This window comes from Amblyraja radiata, chromosome 1 (genome assembly GCF_010909765.2).
Source record: "Amblyraja radiata isolate CabotCenter1 chromosome 1, sAmbRad1.1.pri, whole genome shotgun sequence".
In the NCBI taxonomy this organism is placed as follows: domain Eukaryota; kingdom Metazoa; phylum Chordata; class Chondrichthyes; order Rajiformes; family Rajidae; genus Amblyraja; species Amblyraja radiata.
The window spans coordinates 50,356,561-50,382,066 of NC_045956.1; the positions used below are offsets into that span (position 1 = coordinate 50,356,561).

Below are 25,506 nucleotides of genomic sequence, written 5' to 3' on the forward strand. Positions count from 1 at the left end.
AGGACATCACACTGCAGGAACTCCTCGGGCCAATGTGTCAGACCAGCCATCTTCAGCTGTTGTAACAGTGACCTTCCCAACCATTATGAAGTCAGAAGTGGGAACATTTGCTGACCATTCCACAAAGTTTAATTCCACTTGCAACTGCTCAGCCAGTGAAACAATCCACCACAATGGTGCAAATGAATCAAATGCTCCACACTAAGGCAATAACCACCTCCAATAAGAGAGAATCTAACTACCCACGCCTGACATTCAATCACAGTACCACCAGCTTCAGGTGACCAACGACCAAAAATTAACCTTGACCAACCACATAATTATTGTGGCTGTATGTGTAGATCACATGCTGGATATGCTGTGGGGATTGTCTCTCCCCTGACACCCTCCCGAAAGGTTTTCCACCATATCAGATAGCTCCACTTGCCTATTTCCTTCGCTCCATAGATGCTGCTGCACCTGCTGAGTTTCTCCAGCATTTTTGTGTACCTAGGACAAAGTAGCTCACTTGAGTGGTATCCCACCTTCATCCTTAAAATTGATTCCATCCAGTGCTCGATGAATGAAGTGTGTACCATCCACACAGTGCCATGCAGTCAATCACCAAGACTATATATCCGAGGATGTGCTGCCTCTGGAGAGGGTCCAGAGGATGTTTACAAGAATGATCCCAGGAATGAGCGGGTTAACATACGATGAGCGTTTGACGGCACTGGGCCTATGCTCGCTGGAGTTCAGAAGAATGAGGTGGACCTCATTGAAACGTACAGAATAGTGAAAGGCTATGGATGTGGAGAGGATGTTTCCAATAGTGGTGGAGTCTAGGACTAGAGGTCATAGCCTCAGAATTAAAGAACGTTCCTTTAGGAAGGAGATGAGGAGGAATTTCTTTAGTCAGTGGGTGGCGAATCTGTGGCATTTTGATCCTTGTTCCATCTGGGGGGAAGAGTTGACCTTGGCATTATGTTTGTACTGTGAAAGACCTGTTCTTGTGCTACAGTATGTTCTATATGTTCTGTCATTCTGCTTGGAAATGTATCACTGTTCCTTTATCATCCACTCAATGGTACTGTGGTTATTGTCTCCACCAGAAGGAATGCAGCAGTTCAAGAACTTGACTCATCACCAATTAGACATGTGCAATATTTTATGTATGCGCCCTGTATTACGAACTAATGGCTAATGCTGGTGTCTGTTACATCGGGTACATGTTACATTTGCTCTAGTGTCATGTTCATGTGATAGGAGAATTAGGACAGTCGGCCCCTCAAGTCTACTCCGCCAATCAATCATGGTTGCTCTATCTTTCTCTCAACCCTTCTCCCCATCACCCGACACTCTCTCTCCTCCCCCCCCCCCCCCCACCCCACTCTCTCTCCCCCCCCCCCCCCCCCCCCCACCCCACTCTCTCTCCTTTCCCCCCTTCTCTCCTCCCCCCCACTCTCCTTCCCCATCTTAGGGCTAAAGGAATCAAGCGATATGGAGAAAAAGCAGGAACGGGGCACTGATTTTAGATGATCAGCCATCATCATCTTGAATGGCGATGTTGGCTCGCATGGCCTACTCCCGCTCCTCGTTGTTTATGTTTCCCTCCCCTCTTCCCTCACTCTCCCTCTCTCCCTCCTCTTCTCTCACTCGCAGCAAAGAGACTCGCTGTACGTGCGCGCCGCCGCCGTGTGTGTGCGTGGAGCGCGCTGTACGTGCGCGCCGCCGCCGTGTGTGTGTGTGGAGCGCGCTGTACGTGCGCGCCGCCGCCGTGTGTGTGTGTGTGTGTGTGTGTGGAGCGCGCTGTACGTGCGCGCCGCCGCCGTGTGTGTGTGTGGAGCGCGCTGTACGTGCGCGCCGCCGCCGTGTGTGTGTGTGGAGCGCGCTGTACGTGCGCGCCGCCGCCGTGTGTGTGTGTGTGTGTGTGTGTGTGTGGAGCGCGCACGTCGGCGGTGTCGGGGCGGCCATGGCGGAGGAGGAGGAGGAGGCGGCCCGCGGCGGCGTGTCCGGGGCCTCGGTGTCCGGCTTCGTGTTCGGATCCCTCGCCTTCCAGCTCGCCAACGCCGACTCGGACGCGGTGAGTAGAGTAGCGGGGGTCGGGCAGTGCCCGGTGGACCCTCCCCCCTGCATCGCCGTGTCTCCGGTATCTTCCCCGGCTCCGGCTCCGTCCCCTGGGGATCTGACCCCCCCCCCCCCCCTCCCCCCTCTCCATCCCACTGGTCTGAGGGTCCATCTCCTCCTCACTCCCACTCCCCATCCCGTCCCCCGGGGATCTAACCCCCCCTGTCACTCGTCTGACCGTTCATCCCCTCCATTCCTCCCCCACCCCACTTGTCAGAGGGTCCATCCTCTCCCCATCCCACTAGGCTGGAATGGGGTACTGATTGTGGATGATCAACCATGAATGGCGGTGCTGGCTCGAAGGGCCGAATGCCCTACTCATGCACCTACTCCTGCACCTGTGGTCTATTGTCTGTAGTCTGAGGGTCCATCTCTTCTGCTCTCCACTCTTCCAACCCCCCATCCTGCTCCCACCGAGTAGCAATGTTACAACATTTTGAGAATTAAAAAATCAAGTCTGCAATTTATCCCATCAGATAAAGCATAAAAAGAAGTTTAATTTGACACCTAATTCACTTTCATATCGTCAGTATTAAAAAATGTTATGGCCATTTTCATACTCTGAAATTAGCATCTTGTTCCCTATAGGGGGGTTGCACGTAAGGTCACTGGGTTATAGATAGGGCTTGACACAATCCATCTGGAGGACATCCGTAACTTCCGGTATATGTTATTAATGCAAGAAACGCATACTTTCCTACCTGTTAAAAACAGCCAAAATGTTGAATTTGTGCGCTGTAAAAAATTGTGGAAGTCGGGGTAAGTGTGAGAGACATGTACCCAACTTCAGAATTCCAAAAGTGAAGCGAAATGAAGATAAAGAGAAACGGGAGCTGAAGGGACAACAACAGCTAAAGTGCTTGGTGAACATTGGCTGTGCAGATATCGGAATTGAAAATATTGGGAATTATCGCGTTTGCTCACGGCATTTCATCAACGGTAAGGCATTATTTGTGTTTTTCCTTGATTCCTTTGGTATCTAAAAAGTCTCAGAAGTGATAAATCTGGCTGTAAATTTTGCTTCAGATGCGTTTTCATTTTTTATGTAAAAACCCAATTGAGAACCATGGGCGATTTAAAAAATTTACAGACAGATTTATCATTTCTGAAACTTTTTAGATGCCAAAGGAATCAAGAAAAAACACAAATAATGCCTTAGTTGATGAAATGCAGTGATCAAACGGCCAATGTTCGCTAAGCACTCTGGCTGTTGTTGTTCCTTCAGCTCCTGCTTCTATCTACTGTCATTTCTCCTCACTTTTGGAATTCTGAAGTAGGCTAAATGTCTCACACACTTATCCCGATTTCCATAATTATTTGCAGCGCAAAAATTGACAATTTTGGCGAGTTTTAACGGGCCCGCTACGTTGGAAACAATGGTAGGTGCTTACCTGCAGTTCATCGCATGCACTCCACTTGGCGTAGCGTAGCAACAGTACGGGTCATGGGTCGTGACCCGACTGCCGTGAAACCTCCCTATTGCTTTTCCATTGACTTAACTCAAAAGCTGTGATCAAGGACAGTCAAAAGCCCATAACGTTCTTAAAAATTAAGAGAACTGAATGAAATTTTCAGTTATTATAGATTGAAGCATTCTGAAACAAATATGAAACAATCTTACTTGGATGACCTGAACTTAAAGCATATAATTAGTTAGTTACCTAATTGTAGCTAATTCCAAAATTCAATTACTAGATCTATCCATTTCTTAAGTAAAGGTTAACATTTTTAAATAGCCTGTGTCCAAATAACATTCACACAAGAATTCACAATATAACATGATTTTTAAATCTCATTGTCATGAATTTATAGGCCAAATGGAAGGAATTTAGTGTTTAATTCCCGTAAATTAATGGCCATTTTAATCATCTTGCGAGTGAGACTTTGTGGAACGCGATCAATTGGAACGTTGCGGTTTGCGGTGAATTTAAACCCCATATCGGCAGGAAAAACACTGCCGGTTCGTAGATTTACATAATCACATTTTCGCTGATTAAAGTAATCCTAAGAAGTAAGTTTATATGTAAAATAAACGACTTACCTTATGTTTTGTCCCGTACGGGAGATCCGTCCCGTTGACGGCGTTAGAAGTCGCATTTTTATTTTACTCCAGCCATTAAATTGTCCCGCGGTTTAAAAAAAAATTCACAGAGCGGCAGTCGGAACGATTATTCAGCATTAGGTAGTAACCCTAGAAAATATATCTCGGACAGGCAGGAGAAAACGGCATTGTAATCCCGTCCCCTTCCAACTCAATCAATCAATCAATCAGTTTTATTCGTCACATTGCACATAAAGTGCAAGTGAAATGAATTTGTCAGCAGCGGTACAATGATAAAGAACACACAATACACAATAAAAATTTAACACATACATCCACCGTTTGTGCCTTCCACCATTCATCACTGTGGTGGAAGGCACAACATTTGGCCAGTCCTCCTCCATTTCCCCCCGTGGTCGGGACCAGAGTCCAGAGTCAGTCCAGGATCGGCTCTTCTCCAACTCCATCAACTCCACCTCCTCACAGGGTCACTCGTGCTCTTCCCTCTCCCACCAGTCTCATACCATCCTTTTGACACCAGCCTCCTTTTACCTACTCCTTTACACTTGACGTGTATAATGTAATTAGCATTAGCCATCTAACTTAGCCATCCATCTATCTAAACCGTGCATTTGGCATATTGTTATAGGTTGTGGGTTAATAAGCTGACTTGAGGAGAATTCTGATCCATGAGTGATTGCCACTAGTGGACCGATGGGACTGAAAACAAATAGTATATGTGAATGGTTAATTTGTGTTTCTTTAATGATGGTTTTGTGTGGTATTCATTTTTTTTTTCTGCGCAGACTGGGCACACCATATGTGGACCTGGTATAATTGCCAAACTTTTAATGTGCCTGGTGCTAACACATCACAACAGACTGAGAATATTACACTTACAACAAATTTGACTGTAGTGTATGTGGTGCCCAGCATAAGGTATTCTATGCAATCATGCCCTTGGAGAAGTGTGGGTCAGTATTTAGGAGTCAAATATACAGGCTTTGAGTGACAGCACTATGCATTTGAGGCACAGACGATAGTGATGTTGGAGGGGGAGAGAGTTTGTGTCGGCACATATCAGGAAGTTGGTGAGTTGTACAAGGAACCATTAATCATGCAGGCCAGTGAGGAGGAAGTTGTGGGAAGTTGCATTTTTGTGGAGAAGATAAACAATGGTCAAGAGAAGGGTTTCGGCCCGAAACGTTGCCTATTTCCTTCGCTCCATAGATGCTGCTGCACCCGCTGAGTTTCTCCAGCATTTTTGTGTACTGTCAAGAATCATTTATTGATGTATGTCCCAAACAGAACAATGAAATTCTAACATGCAGCAGCACAACAAAATACGTAAACATAGTACTCGGAAAACAATGTAATAAATGAAAAATTCAGTATTAGGTCATAAGGAATAGGAGGAGAATTAGGCCATTCGGCCCATCAAGTCTATGCCATTTAATCATGGTTGATCTATATCTCCCTCCTAACCCCATTCTCTTGCCTTCTCCCCATAATCTCTGACACCTGTACTAATCAAGAATCTATCTCTGCTTTAAAAAATATTCACTGACTTTGCCTCCACAGCGTTCTGTGGCAAATAATTTGCACAGATTCACCACGCTCTGACTAAATACATTTCTCCTCATCTCCTTCCTAAAATACCCTCCTTTAATTCTGAGGCTATAACCCCTAGTCCTAGACTCTCCCAATAGTGGAAACATCCTCTCCACATCCACTCTGTCAAAGCCTTTCACCATTCTGCATGTTTCAATTAGATCCCTCCTCATTCTTTTAAACTCCAGCGAGCACAGGCCCAGTGCCAACAAACGTTCATCACGGGTTAACCTACTCATTCCTGGTATAATTCTTATAAACCTCCTCTGGACCCTCTCCAGAGCCAGCACATCCTTCCTCAGAGATGGTGCCCAAAATTGCTCGCAATATTCCAAATGCGGCCTGACCATCACCTTACAGAGCCTCAACATTCAATCCCTGTTTTTGTGTACAAGCCCTCTTGAAGTAAATACTAGCATTGAGTTTGCTTTCACACAGTATACATACACATACATACAAACAAACATACATACATACACACACACGTGAAACAAACCAACAATAATAGTGCAAAAAAACAAAAACAATGGCCCCAAGTCTATGTAGTTCAGAGCTTATTTGGAGGCTGTAGTGTTTAATAGCCTGATAGCTCTAGGGAAGAATCTCCACCCTGGACATTACAGTTTTCAAGCTCTTATGTCTTCTTCCCGCTGGTAGGAGTGAAATGAGAGTGTAGCCAGGGTGATGTAGGTCTCTGATGATGCGACTCCTGTAAATCCCTCCGATAGTGGGGAGATCAGTACCCTTGATGTACTGGGCAGGTTTCACCACTTTTTGCAGTCTCATTCCCACATGGGAAGTTTAGATCCTGATAGCAAGGTGTCTAAAGCATTAATTATGGAAAAGACAGAGACATCTTTCTTGCCAATATAGATGCGCTGTGGTTTACAATCAGAGCATCAGGGAAAGGAAGAAAGCTACCCTGCCGACAAAATTCGATTGGAAGCAGCAGGTGGATTGTTCTCAAGCAGTTTGAGATATTGAAGTTGTTCAAAAATTGAAGGACTACTGCAGGCTTCAATCACTTGACATTACAGACCATTAAAAATATGAAACACACAAATAGATTGGGGAAAGTTTTGATAATTGTCTTGTAGTTCACTGACCACCTAATTGGTAAAATCCTTGGATAGAATGCATTTAACCTCCATTCTCCAATTGGGAGAATTAAATCAAAATTGCTCAGCATCTGAGACCTTGCTTGTAGTACAGCCAGTTGCTTAACAGCTGCAATAAAGCTAGGTGGTGCAGCTGGTAGAGCTGTTAGCTCACAGTCCCAGCGATCTAGATTCAATCCTGATCTTGGGTGCTGTCTGTATGGAGTTTGCATGTTCTTCCTGTAACCGCATGGGTTTCCTCCCACGTCCCTAAGACATGTGGGTTTGTAGGCCAAATGGACTGTAAAATAGGACTTGGTGTCTCGGGAATGTGGGATAACATAGAGCTAGTGTGAACGGGTGATCGATGATCGGCGCAGATTCGGTGGGCTGAGGGTCTGTTTTCATGCTGTATCTAAACAAAACAAAAAAAGTACTGGGTGATAAACAATACCAAGGAACTTCTGTGGTGCTTTGAGATGATGGCCTGTCACAATCAGCCGTCTATCCAGTGTTCTTATAAGACGCTTCCATGTCAGTCAAGGAAGTACATTTCTAATTTCCAAAGCACTGTAATGTTTGCAACTTTTGGGCATCCAAGTTTCCTGTGCACAAAAGTAGGACAAATTATATCTTTATGCAAAAAAATAAAGTAAAGTATCAAGTATCCTTTATTGTCATTCAGACATCTGTCTGAACGAAATTACATACCTTGCAGTCATGACATAGAATAAAATAACAGAACACACAATGAACACAGTTTAACATCTACCACAGTGAGTCTACCAGGCACCTCCTCACTGTGATGGAAGGCAAAAGTCTTAAAGTCCTTGTCTCTTCCCTCCTTGTTCTCCCTCTGCGTTGAGGCGATCCAGGCTTCCGATGTTGGGGCCCCCCCGCCGGGTGATGGTAAGTCCCGCGTCCGAATCTGAGCTCTGCGAACGGGCCGGTTCAAACTCTGCGGCCCGGGGCGGTCAAAGCTGCCGAAGCTGCCACCCACCAGTCCAGCGGACAAAGCTGTTGTTGTGGGAGCTCCCGAGAATCGGTCACCAACCTGGGACCTGCGAGTTCCCGATGTTGTCGTCCACTGGGCCCGCGGCCGAGCCTCCGAGGCTCCGAAGTCAGGTCGCCGCCACCACAGCCCCAAAGTCGGCCAGCTCTGCCTCCGGAGCCTCGAGGTCGGTCCCAGTTGGAGGCCGCCAGCTCCGCGATTAGGCCTCAGCGCAGACGGAGACGGGGGATACGACAAGAAAAGGTTGCATCCCCCGAAGGAAGAGACTAAAAACAGTTTCTCTCACCCCCCACACATACACAACTAAAATAAACTAAATCAACTAAAACAACAGGACAAAAGAAAAAAAAAAAAAGAAAAGGCAGACGGACTGCAGGCGAGCCGCAGCGCCGCCAATGCTGCAGTATGCTGGAGAACATGGATGGGTGATGTTTCAGGTCGGGAACCTTCTTCATTCAGAAGATGAGTCCCGACAAATCTTGCACAAATCATTTTTTTAAATTATTGAGGGTTTGAAAGGAATTTAATTTATTTTGCTTTACAGCTAAAAGTTGTTTACATGCAGGAATTGATAAAGCACCGCAATTTATTAACATGAAAATTATTCAATTTTTTTTAACGTTGCATCAGTTACATATACACTTTGAAAGGTCACCCATCATGTTCTCCAGGGATGCTACCTGATCTGCTGAGTTCCTTGTTTCAATATCTTTCTGCAAATTGGGAAACAAAAGACTTTCGAACAAAGGTCAGCAAAAATTGCAGATGGAAGACAGTTACAACACAAATACCCGGGACAAATGCACATAGTGTGGAAGATGATATTGTAGGATTTTTCAATGCATACAGTTAAAAACAAGAACAGTCATATCAATGAGATTTTAAGGTACACTTAAGGTCCATGGCAGACTGTTGAATAGTTAGATCACTTAACCTTGTAGACTAATCCACAAATCTGATAACGTTTGCTCAGACAATATTGCAATCTGCCTTGGCTAAGTTACCTTAGAAACTTTATATAGTTTATGTTTATAACAGACTAATTTATTTTCTTTGAAGAACTAGCTAAAAGTCTTGAATTCAAATTGAAAGATAGATTGTAAAAGATCGAACCCAAAGTTAAGAGTTAAAAGACCCAGAATGAGAAAGTGTGACTGTCCAGAAGGCAAAGGATAGGTATTCTGACATTTTCATTACTCTTGGGAAATTTGAACGCAATGAAGAAGTCCACAGAGCTGAAGTAACTGAATGATTTCTTAAAGAAAACAAAACTGCAAATCTGATTGTTGTAATTGACAGTCAGCCTGAAGTCTGATGACTGGACTGCTAGGGAACCCAAGTCTGAAACAAGAAAACCTGTTGCTCCATTTCAGCAAACTAGATTTAAAACCAATGTTCATAGCAATCTACAATGCAAAAACATTCCAGATGGACTCAGGAGGTTTTTAAAGTAGCTGTTGACATTAGGATACCCGTGTCTGACAAACCAGAGCAAATGCGGCATTTGAAAGAAGTTGCATTTTGCAATGAGAATAGTTTACTGAGGTTGAAGTTTACTGAGGTCCATTACTGTTGTCCTTAGTTCCACTTTCATCAAATCCTCCACTGCCTAAATGTTGATTCCCAAGCTGAAACTGATTTGTAGCGATGTCCTATTAGGTATCGGTCTGATAGCTTTATTATTTCTTTGTTACACTTTGTCTAATACTCAGTAATGTATGAGCAGCAACTTTCTCTAGGTTTTTGAAAAACTGAAGCCATTTTTGTTTTTCATGGCCTGCCAATAATTCTTGGATCATTGACTTCATTCCTTGCCATCATAACTGTCTGAAATAGAATGAAACTGCATCTTTACTGTCACGTTTAACCCAGGATGAAAGTTTCAATTACAAATCCACGCCATCACCCAATAAATCATCTACCCTTGGGTCTAATGTTTCCTCTTTCACTTCTGCTTTTACCATCCCGAGCTTGATAATTCCAACACACTTTTCCCATTGTTCCCCCATTTTGCACCCTGGAGAACTTAGACTAAAGCTCTGCTTGTGTCCTAACTTGTTCAACAATTACCATTATGCACACTGTCTTTCTTTGGCCATTGTCCAACAATACCTCAACTAGTTAATCAGTAGATCTATGTCATCAGATCCAGTGTTAAACCAGAACTGGCACAGTATATAACTATAAGGACACATTTTCAGAGAGAAAGGTGGAAGGTCAGCGGATGGGACAGTATATTGACAAAAAGTTAAATAAAGAAGGAAAACTTAGATGAGGCGGAGGCTATATGGAATGAGCTTCCAGAGGTAGATGAAGCAGATGCTATAACAGCATTTAAAAAATACATGGACAAGTACCCGGGTAGGAATGATTTGGAGGGACATGAGCCAAATGTGGGTAAATTGGCAAAGGGCCTGTTTCCGCTCTGTATGACCATGAATCTGCATGATAAAGCCATTCAGCAACATAAAATCAAAGCTTCTATAGATTTTTTTTTTCTAAAAAAAAATGCACTTTGATTTTATAGAAGGGAGGGATTTAACAGGTATTTTTGCATCAGCCTTCACCATAGGGAATGCAATTAATATCTCACAAATAGCTGTAAATTGGGAGCTGGAAGGAGGGGAAGAACAAAGGAGAATTACAATCTTTAGGGCAGTGGCACTGAGGAAATTGTTGGAGCTCTGGCTCTGTCCTGACAAACGACAGCATTGGGTTTTAAAATAAGTGTCTAGTGAGATAACTGTTCTGGCGGAGAAGCAGTTTAGTGAAGATTATGCTGTGCATGAAGAGGCAGGTTATCTCACGAGGAAGGTCGAGATGAGCTCGATTTGTATCTGCTGAAGTGCAAGAGAATTCATTGAAACATACAAGATCCTGAGAGGTATTGATAAGGTGCATGTGGCGAAGATGTTTCCTCTTGTAGGTAAATCTAGAACTAAGGGTCCCGAGTTTTTTTATAAAAGTAAGGATTTGGCATTTCAGAGATGAAGCATTCATTATCTCCAACCTTTTCCAACCACAAAATATTCAAAGAAATTGCTAGAGCACAGCATAATCTTCACTAGAGCTTTTATTCTGACTTTGTACACTCCTCAATTTGAATTGCTGAACATTGGTGACCATGCTTCAGCTATCTAAGCCTAAAGATATCTTCCTGATGACACTGCACACTGCAAAAGGCAGGCAAAATGTGTGAAAACAACCATGCCTTTATGAGTTTGGATGCAATGAATTGGAGCTTGGGATATCTTGCTTTTCATAGTAAAAGTACTGCAATCAGTCTAAAGAAGGGTCCCGACCTGAAATGTCACTTATCCATGTTCTCCAGAGATGCTGCCTGACCCGCTGAGTTACTCATCGTTTTGCGCCTATCTTTGGTATAAACCAGCATCTGCAGTTCCTTTTGTATTACATTTTGTTTAAGAGAATGTGTGTTTTAGCTTGCTTGAAGAGGATAAAACAGAGCTATCAGTTATTAATAGATGAAATATAACTGAAAGGGTTTCAAAGATTACTGTTGCCACCATCTTATGGCCCTCTATCCCAGATGTCCATATGGAGTTTATCGTGCTAATTGTTAAACAGTACAATAAAGTTATAATGCACTTTGGGTCATCTTAAGGTTGTGAGAGGCAATATATAGAGACATGTTTTGTTTTTTTCTCTGCAAAGGCATTGTTTAAAGATTACATATTGATTAGGACATTATTTAGGGCAATTGAACAATTGTTTGGTCACCTTGCATCCAGTAAAATTTAGCCTGCAGCAATGTTAGTGGTCTAAGAACTTTGAAATCGATAAGGTACCTTCCTACACATTTTGTCTGCTCCACTGTGAAAATTTCCTCAAGGTATGCCTACTTTGAAAAAGTTCTCTCTCCGACGAGAGTTCTGCAACACCCTCTCTCGCTTTGTACCCTTCCATATCTCTAGTTTGTCTCTCCCCTGACTCTCAGTCTCAAGATGGGTCTCGACCCGTAACGTCACCCATTCCCTCTACCCACAATGCTGCCTGACCCGCTGAGTTACTCCAACATTTTGTGTCAATCTTTAGTGTAAGTTTGTTAAATTAAAGTCATTAAGATGCATGGAATTAAGATTTTAGTTAAGAATGAGCCCCCAATCTACCAAAAGTACTTGCACAATACATTTTGATTGATTAGAAGTGTTTGGTACTTCAGGATCATCAGAAAACGCAACTTGGTGAAAGGTGTTAAGTAGGTTGTTTTAAAGGCTGTGTGCATGTAAAATATCCATTTGTATAGTTCTTCAGAATACCAACATGGTCATCTTTCGTCTTTAATAACATATGCTACCAATGAAACAAGGATGTAACATATTGGAAAACTAATAAAATCCATGTTTTGTTTTCCTTTGACAGGAGGGGTTTCTTGTTGGTGAAATCAAATCAGAAGCAAAATATAGTATTACTGATTTTCAGATGGATGACATTGAGGTTGAAAATACTATAGGTAAGATATTTCATTCAGTAAGTTTGTAAACCCTACATCGGGGCTTTTTTTGCATTTTAATATGAATGTGAATAAATTTTGGTTTTTAATTTAATAATAGTACATTTCTACCAGAGGCATAACGGAATTGAAATGTGTTAAATGTAATGAGTGTGAGTGTACTTTTGATGAGTCCATTGTAAAGAAAAATAACCACATGACTATGACATTAATTCCACAATTAAATATCCCTAATGTCTTTGTGTGCATGCAATATGTTGTGATAAATAGCCATATAAATTGTTGGTCTTTCTTACATTAGTTGACCTTGGCTAGGCAGCTGTACAAAGCCTACAAATGCTATAACACTGTTGTTGTATTTGTGTTGTCATCTATGAGCTATTATAGTGCCTGAGTGTCAGCATCTACATGCAGTTCAATGTCTAGAGTCATCCAAGGACAGGTTCAAGATTGCGCCAATGAAGATATTAGGAGATATGATAGAAGCTAAAAAAATTAACAAGGATTTAAAGGCAGATCGAGTAATAAAGATCAAATCCCATAATCTTGGGCTTGGAACGATGCCAGAGGTGGAAAACTATAAATTAGGGATAAGCAAGAGATTAGAATTGGCGAAAGACTTGATCTTGGAGGGATCGGGAATGGTGGGAGGCCATGGGGAGAATTTGAAACCGAGGATGAGAAATTTTACAAAAGGACACAAAATGTTGGAGTAACTCAGCTGGTCAGGTAGCATCTCCGGAGAACATGGTTAGATGACATCTCGACCCAAAACATAATTGATCCATATTATTCATAGATACAGCCTGACCTGCTGATTAACTCCAGCACCTTGTGTCCTTTGCGTATTAACCAGCTTTGATTGGAGTAAAGGCAGATCAAGAGTCAAGTATGTTTAATTATCATACATACTGAAAACGTAACATTGAAATTCCAAACTCTAGTGCAACCAAGACTGCACATAGTTCATAATTTAGTTTGCAGTGTTCAAGAGCCTGATGGTTGTTGATCAGAAGCTGTTTCTGATCGTGGAGGTCATGGTTTTCAGACTCCTATACTGTCTTCTTGATGGCAGGAATTAAATGAGACTAGCCACGGTGGTGAGTCTTTGATGATGCTGGATGCCTTTTTGAGGCAGCACCTCGTATAGATCCCTTCAATGGTGGGGAGGCCAATACTTGTGATGGGGTACATGTGAGGAGTTCCAGCAGCCAGACCAATTTATTTTGTTTATTGGAAACAGGAAACGGGACCTTCAGCCCACCAAGTCCACACCAACCATTGATCATCCGTATACTTGTTCGTGTTATCTCGTTTTCGCATCCTACACACTAAGGGCAATTTACAGAAGCCAATTAATCTACAAACCTGTATGTCTTTGGCACGTGCGAGGAAACCGGAGCACCCGGGGAAAATCCATGTGTTCACAGGGAGAAAATACAAACTCTGCACAGACAGCATCTGTGGTCAGCGTTAAACTCTGATCTCTGGCGCTGTGAGACAGCAGCTCTATTGCTGTGCCAATGTGCTGCCCCATGTTGATGACATTTCACATTGATGGGTTTTGACTTAAAGTTTTAGGAACTACACTTATTGGAGAGCCAAAAAGAAACTGGCATTTCTTTATGCTGGTATTATATTTGTTTGCTTTAAATCAATTGCAGGTCTATTACAATGGTTCTCAAGAAGAACCTCAAATTATGAAAATCTTTATCTCAGTTAGATTATTTTGCTAAAAGTATTACATTTCTGAGCCTTGTACCTCTGAAGAACATATCTTTTAATGGATATTGTAATCAAAGTAAACTTTTAAAAAAAAAACATTTAAACTCTAATGGAGAATATTAAAGGGGAAATTGATTGAAACAAATAACATCTTAAGATGTCTTTTCAGGGTGAATGTAGAGAGGATGATTCCTCTTGTGGGAGGATCCAAGATGGAGATGAGGCATTTTTAAAAAAAATTCTCTGATTTTGAATCTTTTGAACCCTTCCTTGTGATTTACAGTTTTTAATATTTTAAAGCAGAGGTAGCTGGATACTTGATAAGTAAGTAGGTGAAATGTTACTGAAAGGAAAGCTTGAATGCAGAGAGGGGTTCAACAAAGACTGGTGATCTTATTAAATGATGGTTAAGAAGGAACTGCAGATGCTGGAAAAATCGAAGGTAGACGATGCTGGAGACCCTTCTTCTGAAGAAGGGTCTCGACCCGAAACGTCACCGATTCCTTCGCTCCATAGATGCTGCCTCACCCACTGAGTTTCTCCAGCATGTTTACCTTTTATTAAATGATGGGGTAGGTTTCAGAGGTTTACTGCTATTCCTAATTTGTATGTTTGTCTATATGTATGTTCTTATAAAATTCAAGGTACTTTATTGTTTGTGGGTGTTCTGCAGAATTCCCTGCCATATCAATGTTTTCCATTTAACCATAAGCATTTGAGGTGCCTTTTTCATGTTATTGCTTGGTTTAGATGAGATGGCTTATTTTACTTCCATGAATAAACAATGGTAAGGCAAAACCTTCCATGATACTAACATTTGTGCATATTTATCCAGTGTCAAAGTTTTCATTTAATTAATGCCAATGTTCTTGTCAAGGAAAAGATTTTGAAGAATAACAAAGCCGCCTGAGAGTATTCTATAACTTGTCATTTTCTGGTATTAATTGAGCTCCCTCAGAATATAACTGTGAATGGCCTTTAAAGGATAAAGGAAGCAATTTTATAAATTAAAACATGGATCCCTCCTGACCTTTATGTACAATTTCCCTCCTGGAAGTTGGTATTACATGTGAAATTTATTATCCCCCTCTGAACCTTGATGTGTATTTTTCCCCTCTAGATATACAGAAACATATTCCATGTTACAGGCTATTCAGGTACGTGAGCTCAGTTGATAGCTACTCTCACTCCTAAGAGTTTTACATCTCTTGATTCTGGTGGGAATTGCTCAGTCAGTTTTCACTTGATTCATATATAAAGGTTAATGGATACTCTACTCGTACTTCACTTTATGTTCCAGTTTGTTTGCAGTTTCAGACTGAGTCTGTGGAGAGTACTTGTGCTTCTTGGTTGAAATGAATACAGTATTTTGGAAACTTCTCATTACTTGAATGCATCGCTGTGCCCTGAAACAGGAAATCCTGAATTACGGGAAGGTTTCTCATTTGTACTGTTTCAGTTCTGCGATAATGTAACTTGGACAGAGAACATATAATAGGGATCAGTTTACTATTGAACAATGCTTGGAGCTTTAATGGGATGCACAATAGAGTTGGTCTTATCTACATGGTGACTTTCCAATATTGATGTTATTATGAGGATTAAGTGTCAGAGCAATTAGAGAGAGCGTGGAAAAAAGATAGGAAAGTGCTTTGTGCATTCCTTTTGTACTGTTACTTTAGATGAAACAGTTTTTAAAAACACTAGGGTACACAAAAATGCTGGAGAAACTCAGCGGATGCAGCAGCATCTATGGGGCGAAGGAAATAGGCAACGTTTCGGGCTGAAACCCTTCTTCAGACACTATAAAAACATTATTTCCTCTTGAAAGGTCAGGGTAATGTTCCTTGTGCATCCTTGTTGCCCTTGAGGGGATTAAGTTAGCTTAATATTGATAAGGTACGCAAGAATTTTGAAGAACAGGTAAGAAAATGGAACTTGGGCCAAGATAAGATCTAATTGAATAGACAATAGACGAAAGGTGCAGGAGTAGGCCATTCCGCCAGCACCGCCATTCAATGTGATCATGGCTGATCATCCACAATCAGGAATGAGGCAATTTTTTTAAATTTTCTCTAATTTTGAATCTTTTGAACCCTTCTTTGTGATTTACAGAGTTTTTAATATTTCAAAGCAGAAGTAGCTGGATACTTCATAAATAAGGAGGTGAAATGTTACTGAGAGGAAAGCTTGAATACCTTCTTGCCTTCTCCCCATATCTCTGGATGCTTTCTTTGAAAGCATCCAGAGAACCGGCCTCCACCGCCCTCTGAGGCAGAGAATTCTACAGACTCGCAACTCTCTGTGTGAAAAAGTGTTTCTTCATCTCCATTCCAAATGGCTTAAACTGTGGCCCCTGGTTCTGGACTCCCCCAACATCGGGAACATGTTTCCTCCCCCTAGCGTGTCCAAACCCTTAATAATCTTATGTTTCAATAAGATCCCCTCTCACCCTTCTAAATTCCAGAGTATACAAGCCCAGCCGCTCCATTCTCCCAGCATATGACAGTCCCGCCATCCCGGGAATTAACCTTGTGAACCTACGCTGCACTCCCTCAATGGCAAGAATGTCCTTCCTCAAATTTGGAGGCCAAAACTGCACACAATACTCCAGGTGTGGTCTCACTAGGGCCCCGTACAACTGCAGAAGGACCTATTTGCTCCTATACTTCTCTTGTTATGAAGGCCAAATTGCCATTCACTCTATTCACCGCCTGCTGTACCTGCATGCTTACTTTCATTGACTGATGAACAAGGACCCCCAAATCCCATTGAACTTCCCCTTTTCCCAATTTGACACCATTTAGATAATAATCTGCCTTCCTGTTTTTGCTACCAAAGTGGATAACCTCACATTTATCCACATTAAACTGCATCTGCCATGCATCTGTCCACTCGCCCAACCTGTCCAAGTCACCCTGCATTCTCATAGCATCCTCCTTTCATCACCCTGCATTCTCATAGCAGAGCAGGCATGAGAGACTATGGGGGTCCTATTTTTTTTTAATATTCCTAGTTACATTACTTGCGAATGAGTCTCATGTAGATGTGTTGGACAGGATATTAGTGAACGTTGAGTTTTTTGCTGCAATCTGAGAGCTTTGATTGTTTAGTGTTAAGTTTATTGAATTGGGTTTTGTAGATGGTGGGATTGGAACTTTTCTTTAGGTTCCAGTTCCATTACCACAGTTACAATGTTTGTGTTGACAGATAGAGAAAAGTGAATGTCCAGCTATATTTATTGTAATGATTTAAAAGCGGGCCTGTTCAACATGAGCTATGCTACCTCCTGTGGTAATAAGGTTAACAAAGGTTTTAGAGAAGGCCTCAGTACAACCTTCTAAAACCATCATCTGAATAAAAATGTGTTACTGAATCTTGACAATGGAAAGTATGAGTAATAGATAAAATTTCAAGAAATGTTATGTAGGTGCATGTGTGACCTGTATCCCAATGGTCCAATTCTTTATTAATCCACCTATTTGCCCACTTACTAAATTACTTTAGCCTGCAGGTATGAAGATCTGTTTGCACACTAATGGGTGTTACATAATCACATTGGTGTGCCAAATCTGTCATTACGGAAAGTAGTGGATTATAAAATAAACTGTCCCAACGTTGTAAGTGAGGGCATGCTGCCAAAATAGGATATAAAATCACAGTTAGAAAGCAAGAGCCAAGATTTATAGCACTTTGTGAATTAAAATCATGTTTCTAATGTCCTGTCTGTCTTTTACAGTTTTTACAATGCTGCTGGTGAAGTGGACATGACAGCATTGCAGAAGATATTGATAAATCAGGAACAGGTATTGTCAACAGCAAACAAATGAAAAGTTACAAGTGACTGACCTTTAAATGATTCATGCCGGATTATATATTGTGTAGTTTGTCACATTTTCTTTATAGAATTTTCTGATAATTCTGCAGATGAAATAAGTCTTTTAGGATTAAATTTGGGGGGGAAAAGTCATATAATATTCTAATTTAACTTTTAATTTAGTATAACATTGATGCAAGATGCTAAAGGAATTGTGGATGATGGGGTTCTATGGATATTTAGACCAACATTGACTACCTCTCCATGGTGTTGATGTAGCAACAATAATCATGAGTTCTAAAATCCCACTTAGTTATTTATTAACGCAAGGTGGTGGCCACAATTTCAGAAAGAGCACTAGATAAAGATGTTGTCATTGATCTTTTTTACATAACATGGTGCAAGTCTAATTTCTGTTACCTGTCTGAGCTTGAAATAACCAGGTACGCTTAGTTTAGGAATATATGGTCTATGTTTGTTTGCGGTAATTTGTTGTATCTGGCTAGCTTTTTAAAAAAAAATCAATTCCAAGATGTTCAGGTTTGTAGGTTAATTGGCCTCTATAAAATTGCCCTTAATGTGTATGGAGTGGATGAGAAAATGGGATAACGGGACTAGTTTGAACCGGTGATTGATGATCAGTGTGGACTTGGTGGGCCGCAAGGCCTGTTTCTAAAAATTAAAACCAAAAGAAACTAAACAAAATGTGCAATTAGTTTAACTAGGTTGCTCTTTAGCAATACTGTTTATCATACTGCTTATCATTTCTGTAATTATATAAAATATTGAGAGCCTACTCAAACATTCACCTCATCAGTTGACTGTCACATATATTGTAGATAGGTACTTGGCACACTTCAGCAGGGATGTTCTAATTTCATAGTTTAAGCATCTGTCATAAGATTCAAACTGAAGGCCTGCACAATTCATCCAACATGTATATTTATTCATGTAATTCAGTTGCTATCTAGTTTGCGCAGCTTTTTAAAAATAAACAAGTGTGCCCCTCAATGAAGAAATGCATGGATATGCACATCATATTTATGAAGGCACCCATTGACAATAGCACTAATTTATTAGTGCACAATAAACTGTGTTTGTGAAATGCCCGTTATTTTAAATGTATGGCTGAATTTTGCAAATGCTTTATGCTATCTTTCGAGCTTGGTGAACTGTTGACAGGAGTTTGTGGCTTGGTGGCAGATGGTATCAGGTAGGGTAATGCATGACATTGAATGCACTGTTGGATGTCATAACTAGCGAAAGCATAAATGAACCAGTTCAACTCCTTGGTACACAAAAATGTTGGAGAAACTCAGCGGGTGCAGCAGCATCTATGGAGCGAAGGAAATAGGCAACATTTCGGGCCAAAACCTGTGGATGCTAGTTCTGTGACATTTTGCTGCTGGACTTCCTCTAGTCGAAGGCTAAATGGGCTCTGAGGAACAATCTGAGGTACTCTGTAATCTGTGCAAACAAAGACCAGGTGTGAAAAGAATGCATATCACAAAAAGAAAGGAAGATATTCTCCGGGGTACACAAAATTGCTGGGGAAACTCAGCGGGTGCAGCATTCTCCCATGATTCTCCAACGCCTCAATTCTTCTGCATGTCATGGAATAAAGGCATTTCATACATACATTAAAAATAAGAACATCGCCAAAGAAGGGTAGGGACGGACCATTCAAGGACCTTTTCGTAAGCATTTCGTAATAACCCCGTAGTAAACCCTGTTTATAAGAAACAAGATCATAGTGATAAATTGCGATTAGAGTTTGACTTGTGATCTGATGAATCATGTTGTGTGATATGCATGTTAATGTGCAATATTTGTGCAGCTGGTTATCTTTTAGATAAGTTGGATACAGTCAGTTAACTGCTTGATAATGAGTAGATATGGCACAGTCTTGATATTAATGACTTACTTGCTGAAACCGTTAAATTTTAAGTGATGTTGCTCTCCCACACTGCCCCACTTTTCTTTTAACCTGGATCTAGATCTAAATCTACTTGTACTTTCTCCCCCTTAGAATGTTATTGGTTGGTATAAGTTCAGACGTAACACAAATCAGACCATGACATTCCGAGAACGTCTCCTTCACAGGACCCTGCAGAAGCAATTGAAAAACCAACAGCTGGTGTTCTTTCTCCTTACAACCAAGTTAAGCAGAGAGAATGGCTCCACACACAATCTGGAGTATACGCTATTTAACCCACAAGAAAGGTGAGCCATGCCACGTTTCTTTAAACAATATTGTCAGCTACTGCAAGCCTGAGCATTATAATGTGAACGCATTTTTTTTCTAGTCCATTTTCCAATAATGTTCAAAGCTAATGTTTATCTTTCTTCTCCCAATTGTAGTTTTGTTCAGTCCATACCCATATCTGTGACAAATCTAGGAATGTCTGAACAGCAAGACTATAAAGCATTTTCTGGACCCAGTAGTGCCGAGGGCTATTGTCGAGCAATGAAGAAACACAGGTAGAAAACTCAGCTGGTCTTCCCTCGCTTTGTTGCATTAACTGGACCTGGACGCAGTGGACTGTGACCAGTATCAGCCTTTGTTTTGGAGTGGGAGGGGAATGGAAAGATGCAGGGGCCTTTCCACTTATTAACGAGAATGAATTCTGTACCCGTCTGATTTGCTATGTCCTGCACTGAGTGCCATTTTTGATTGAAATGCACATCAAGGATATTTGCTTATGGGTGGATAGGTTTTTGCTACACGGTGTGAACCTGAAGTTGTATTGCTGCCATCTGCTGGATATAGGTCATTCTGACATTTTAAAGATTTGGATTTACTAAATACCTTTGTGGTTTTGAAACGTTGAAACATGGCAGGTTTAAATAAAATGGAAAGTGACACCATGGTAAATATTTTAGATTACTAAGAGCAGGTGGAAATGCTGAGTTAGTCAGCCACTTGAGGGATCAAGTAACCTACTCCTCCTATTTTGTCCCTTCATGTGCAAACTTGTTTAATTTAAGGTATTTTCAAAATTATAGCAACATTTTTAATGTATTTTTTTCTGTACTCATAATGTTACAATGTACAAGGCATTGGTGAGGCCACATTAAGAGAATTATTTTCCGTTGTGGTCGCCCAGCTCTTGGAAGAATGTCGTTAAGAGAAGATTCACAAAGATGTTGTCAGAACCTGAGGGCCTGAAGAGGGAGAGGTTTTTATTCAGCTAGGATTTTATTCCTTGTAATGTGGGAGGATAAGGGATGATCTTGTAGAGGTGAATAAGATCATGAGAGAAATGGAAAGGGTAAATGCAGAGTCTTTCACCCAGAGTAGGGGAATCAAGAACCAAAGGACACCAGATGAAGGTGAGAAGGAAAATATTTAACAAGAACTTGAGGGGCAAAATTTCACACTGACGGTGGTGGGTATGTGGAACGAGCTGCAAGAGTGGGTAGTTGAGCTATGTACCATAACAACATTAAAATGACATTTGGACAGGTACATGGATAGGAAAGGTTTAGATGGAAGTGGCTCAAACATGGGCAAGTGGGACTAGCATAGATGAGGCATTTTGGTCAGCTTTGGCAATTTAGGCCAAAAGGCCTGTTTCTTTGCCGTATGACTGACTATATATAAGTAGGAGAGGGCCATTCCATTCTTATGCCTGTTTTGCACCACATATGATCTTCCACCATGATATTACATTCTTGCATAGCTCTTGCTTCCATTTATCTTGGATTTGAATATTGAAAAGCAAAACCCTGCACTGCTGGAAAATTGACATAAAATAAATATGCTGATAATATTCAGCAAGTCGGGCAGAATCTATGGAGAGAGGAACAGAGTGAAAGCTTGCAAGTTGAGTACCTTCATCATTTCTGAAAGACTTGTTTCTTCATACCCCAAACTGGGAGCATGTACTGTTTCCTTTTTATCTTGACTAGCCCTGAAAGGATTCAAAGCTATTGTACATTTCAATGGGATAAACTTTCATTCTTCTAAATTCTCTTCTTTCCAGGCCTTCTACATTCTCTAATTTATCAGTTTAGTTGCTCCTCCTGGGACAATTCCCCATCCGTGGAATTGTACTAGGGCCTTTACATTGCACTTCCTCTATTGCCAGCATATCCTTCTTTAAATAAAGAGAACAGATAGGGAGGGAGGTACGGAGATCACAGGACCACACCTGTGGATAATATTTCAGGTGCTAAATCATCAGAGTCCTGAAAAATTGCAGTAATATGTATTTCATATTCAAATCCTTCTATAACGTTTCCTCCCTAAATGCATGCTGCACCTTCACATTATCTTTTGGTAATTCCTGTACAATGATTCTCCAGGACCCTCTAAACCAGGGGTCGGCGACCTATGGCCCACAGGCCGGATCCGGTCCGTAACCCGAAATCATCAGGCGTATTTTCTTTTAATTCGTTTTCGCGACCTGGGAACTGCAGCCAGTCCCGGGGCACGCAGGCGACCTGGGAACTGCAGCCAGTCCCGGGGCACGCAGGCGACCTGGGAACTGCAGCCAGTCCCGGGGCACGCGAGGGATCTGGGAACTTTTTCAATTCAATTCAATTCAATTCAATTTATTGTCATTTGGACCCCTTGAGGTCCAAACGAAATGCCGTTTCTGCAGCCATACATTACAAACAAATAGACCCAAGACACAACATAATTTACATAAACATCCATCACATTGCTGTGATGGAAGGCCAAAAAAACTTCTCTCTCCACTGCACTCCCCCCCCCCCGATGTCAGAGTCAAAGTCAAGCCCCCGGCGGGCGATGGCGATTGTCCCGTGGCCATTATTGCCACGCCGGGTGATGCAGGGTCGCACACCGGCTCTTGGTGTTAGAGCCCCCGGCGTGCGCTCGCAGAGACCCGCGGCCATTCCAAGCCGCGCGGGGCGGTGCTGTAAGGCCCCGCTCCAGGAGCTCTTCAACCCCGCAACTCGGGCGGGAGAAGTCGCCGCTGCGGAAGCCCCGAAAAGCGGTCTCCCCCCAGGGACCCGCGGGCTCCCGGTGCCGCCCGCAAAACCCGCAGTTGCAGCCACCGAATCTCCGGGGGTCGGGTCGCAGCAGCGTCCACCACAGCTCCACCCGCTCTGGACTCGGCCAGCTCCGCGACGGTGAGGTGAGTGTCGGCACTGGAGCCCCCGGTCTTCCTGTTGGAGGCCGCTCCTCGTTGCAGCCCCAACGACAACGGAGACCCGACAAAGAAAAGGTTGGGTCTCCCGTGCAGGGAGAGATTTAAAAGTTACCCCCAACCCCCCCACACCACCCCCACCCCCCACACACATACCCCAACAAAAATAACAAAAACTACATAAAAACATAGACATAAAATAATAAAAACGCAGACGGACTGCAGAGGCCGCTGCAGACGAGAGTCGCGCCGCCTACCGCAGAAACTAATTGAAAGACACGTGAAAACTAATGCGAAAAACAACACCAAGTGTCACACTAGTATCATTAGTATGTATTATTACTAATTATGTTAGTATGTATTATTATTACCTCGATTTATTAACTATGGTGATAGATGTGGTCCGTCATCCTGGCCACTATGCAGAACAAGGTTGCCGACCTCTGCTCTAAACAATACCTCTCCCGCTGAGTTACTCTAGCATTTTGTGTCTCCTTTCATTCTCCCGTTATTTGAAGATTTATTTTTTCCCCAAAATGAATAATACTTCTATATTATTAAATGTTTGCGGCAGTGTTAATTTCAGTATCGGTGTCCAACCAATTGCATTCTTTGGCAACTTTTATTTTAATGGACATGCAAATAATTTGTCTGCCTTCTGTGTTGTTTCAGATGTTCCTCAGTGTCTACAGTAATTTTAGCCATTGCAGCCAAGTCATCATTCATAGGTAGTAGTGTAGCAGCTCAAATATACTTGTATTTTAGTTCATTGAAAAACTAAAGCTTCTCATACTTTTCACAAAAGGCCAGAAGCAAGCAAGCAAACAAACTAATACCTTTACTGTAGATTGTTTTTAATTATCAAACATATGTATAAGTCTTTCAAAATTGCTAGAAAAAGTAAGGTGGCTAAGTTTAGTTTAGCTTAGATATACAGAGTGGAAACGGGCACTTCGGCCCACCGAGTCCGCGCCGACCAGTGATTCTCGCCGCACACTAACACTATCCTACACACACATGGACAATTTACCATTTTACTGAAGCCAATTAACCTATAAAAAGCTGTACATCTTTGGAGTGTGGGAGGAAACCGGAGCACCCAGAGAAAACCCAAGCAGGTCACGGAGAGGACATATAAACTCCATACAGACGGCACCCATAGTCAGGATCGAACCCGGGTCTCTAGCACTGTAAGGCCGCTCTGCCACTGTGATGGCTGATGACACAAAACTGAGAACTTGAGTAGTAATGCGGGTAGAAAGAAGGTCCGTGTGAATATGGACATGTTAAGTGAGGAGCAGCAACATGGCAAATGTCCAGTCAAAACACAAAATACGGAGTTAACTCCGGGCCAGGCAGCATCTCTGGAGAACGTGGATAGGCGACGTTTTGTGTCACGGCTCTACTTCAGATGACTTAAAAGAAACTGGTTGTTCTTGTGCAAAAATCGCAGGGAGCAAACAGGTGCAGCAAGATGTTAGGAAAGAAAATAGCGCATTGGCCTTTATTGCAACAGGAATTGTGTAAAATAATTAAGAAGTCTATAAGTATATTTGTATAGTGCCATGATAAGACCACATCTGGAATATTATGCAGAAGTTTGGTTCCTTACACAAAAGATATACTTAAATAGAAAGAGTGCAGCAAAGATAAATCAAATTGTTTTCTGGGATGGTTGGCTGCGTCGCCTGCAAGGAGAGATTGAGTAGGCTAGTCTTCTACTCTCTAGATTTTAAACGAATGGCCTCATTGAAGCATGCAAGATTCATTAAAGGGCTTGACTGGAGATTTGGGGAGGAAGATTACATTGTCTTACGAGTTTAGAATTAGGAGTTACAATAAGAAGCAGACCATTAAAAGGATATGAGAAAATGATCACGTGTTCAAAATAGTTCTGAATATTAAAGGAATCATAGAATATGGGGATTGTGCAGGAAAAGAAGGTTGTAGCTGAAGATCTTGATGACTAGTGGAGTAAGTCTAAGGAACAGAGTAGCTCTCATCCTATTTATATTTTTTACGACAAAACAGTAATGCAGTGTTACATTTACAGAAAATAAATGTGGTAACCCATACTCGAGAAATTAAATTCGATCTCCTGCATTGAGGATACATACAGGAGAAACGTTATACACAATTAAAGTAACTTAACCCATACAAGGACCGTTATTTCTCAAATATTGTAAAAACCTTTCATAAAACTGAACTGCTGGATAAGCGAGTCCCTAATTTTATATCATTGAGCAATGTCCCAAACATGGGAACGAAGAGGATAATTCAAATATTACACATTGAACAAAGCAATATAATGTGACACATGAGGAAAAGTTATGCAGAGATGATGTATATCCTGCTGTCTGAAGAATGGTCTTGACCCGAAACGTCACCTTTTCCTTCGCTCCATAGATGCTGCCTCACCCGCTGAGTTTCTCCAGCATTTTTATCTACCTTCGATTTTTCCACCATCTGCAGCTCCTTCTTAAACAATATATCCTACTATGATTTC

General features: G+C 41.8%; 1 protein-coding gene across 1 annotated transcript in view; it reads left to right on the forward strand.

Moving 5' to 3' along the window:
- Positions 1–1,940: 1,940 nt before the first annotated feature.
- Positions 1,941–25,506, forward strand: part of abraxas1 (abraxas 1, BRCA1 A complex subunit) — a 38,204-nt gene continuing 14,638 nt past the window's right edge. Inside the window, exons 1-6 of the mRNA XM_033021666.1 lie at positions 1,941–2,062; positions 12,251–12,341; positions 15,187–15,223; positions 17,806–17,872; positions 19,913–20,106; positions 20,245–20,364. Coding sequence (XP_032877557.1) covers positions 1,952–2,062; positions 12,251–12,341; positions 15,187–15,223; positions 17,806–17,872; positions 19,913–20,106; positions 20,245–20,364 — 620 coding nt within the window. The 5' untranslated portion in view covers positions 1,941–1,951. The remainder of the gene's footprint in view (positions 2,063–12,250; positions 12,342–15,186; positions 15,224–17,805; positions 17,873–19,912; positions 20,107–20,244; positions 20,365–25,506) is intronic.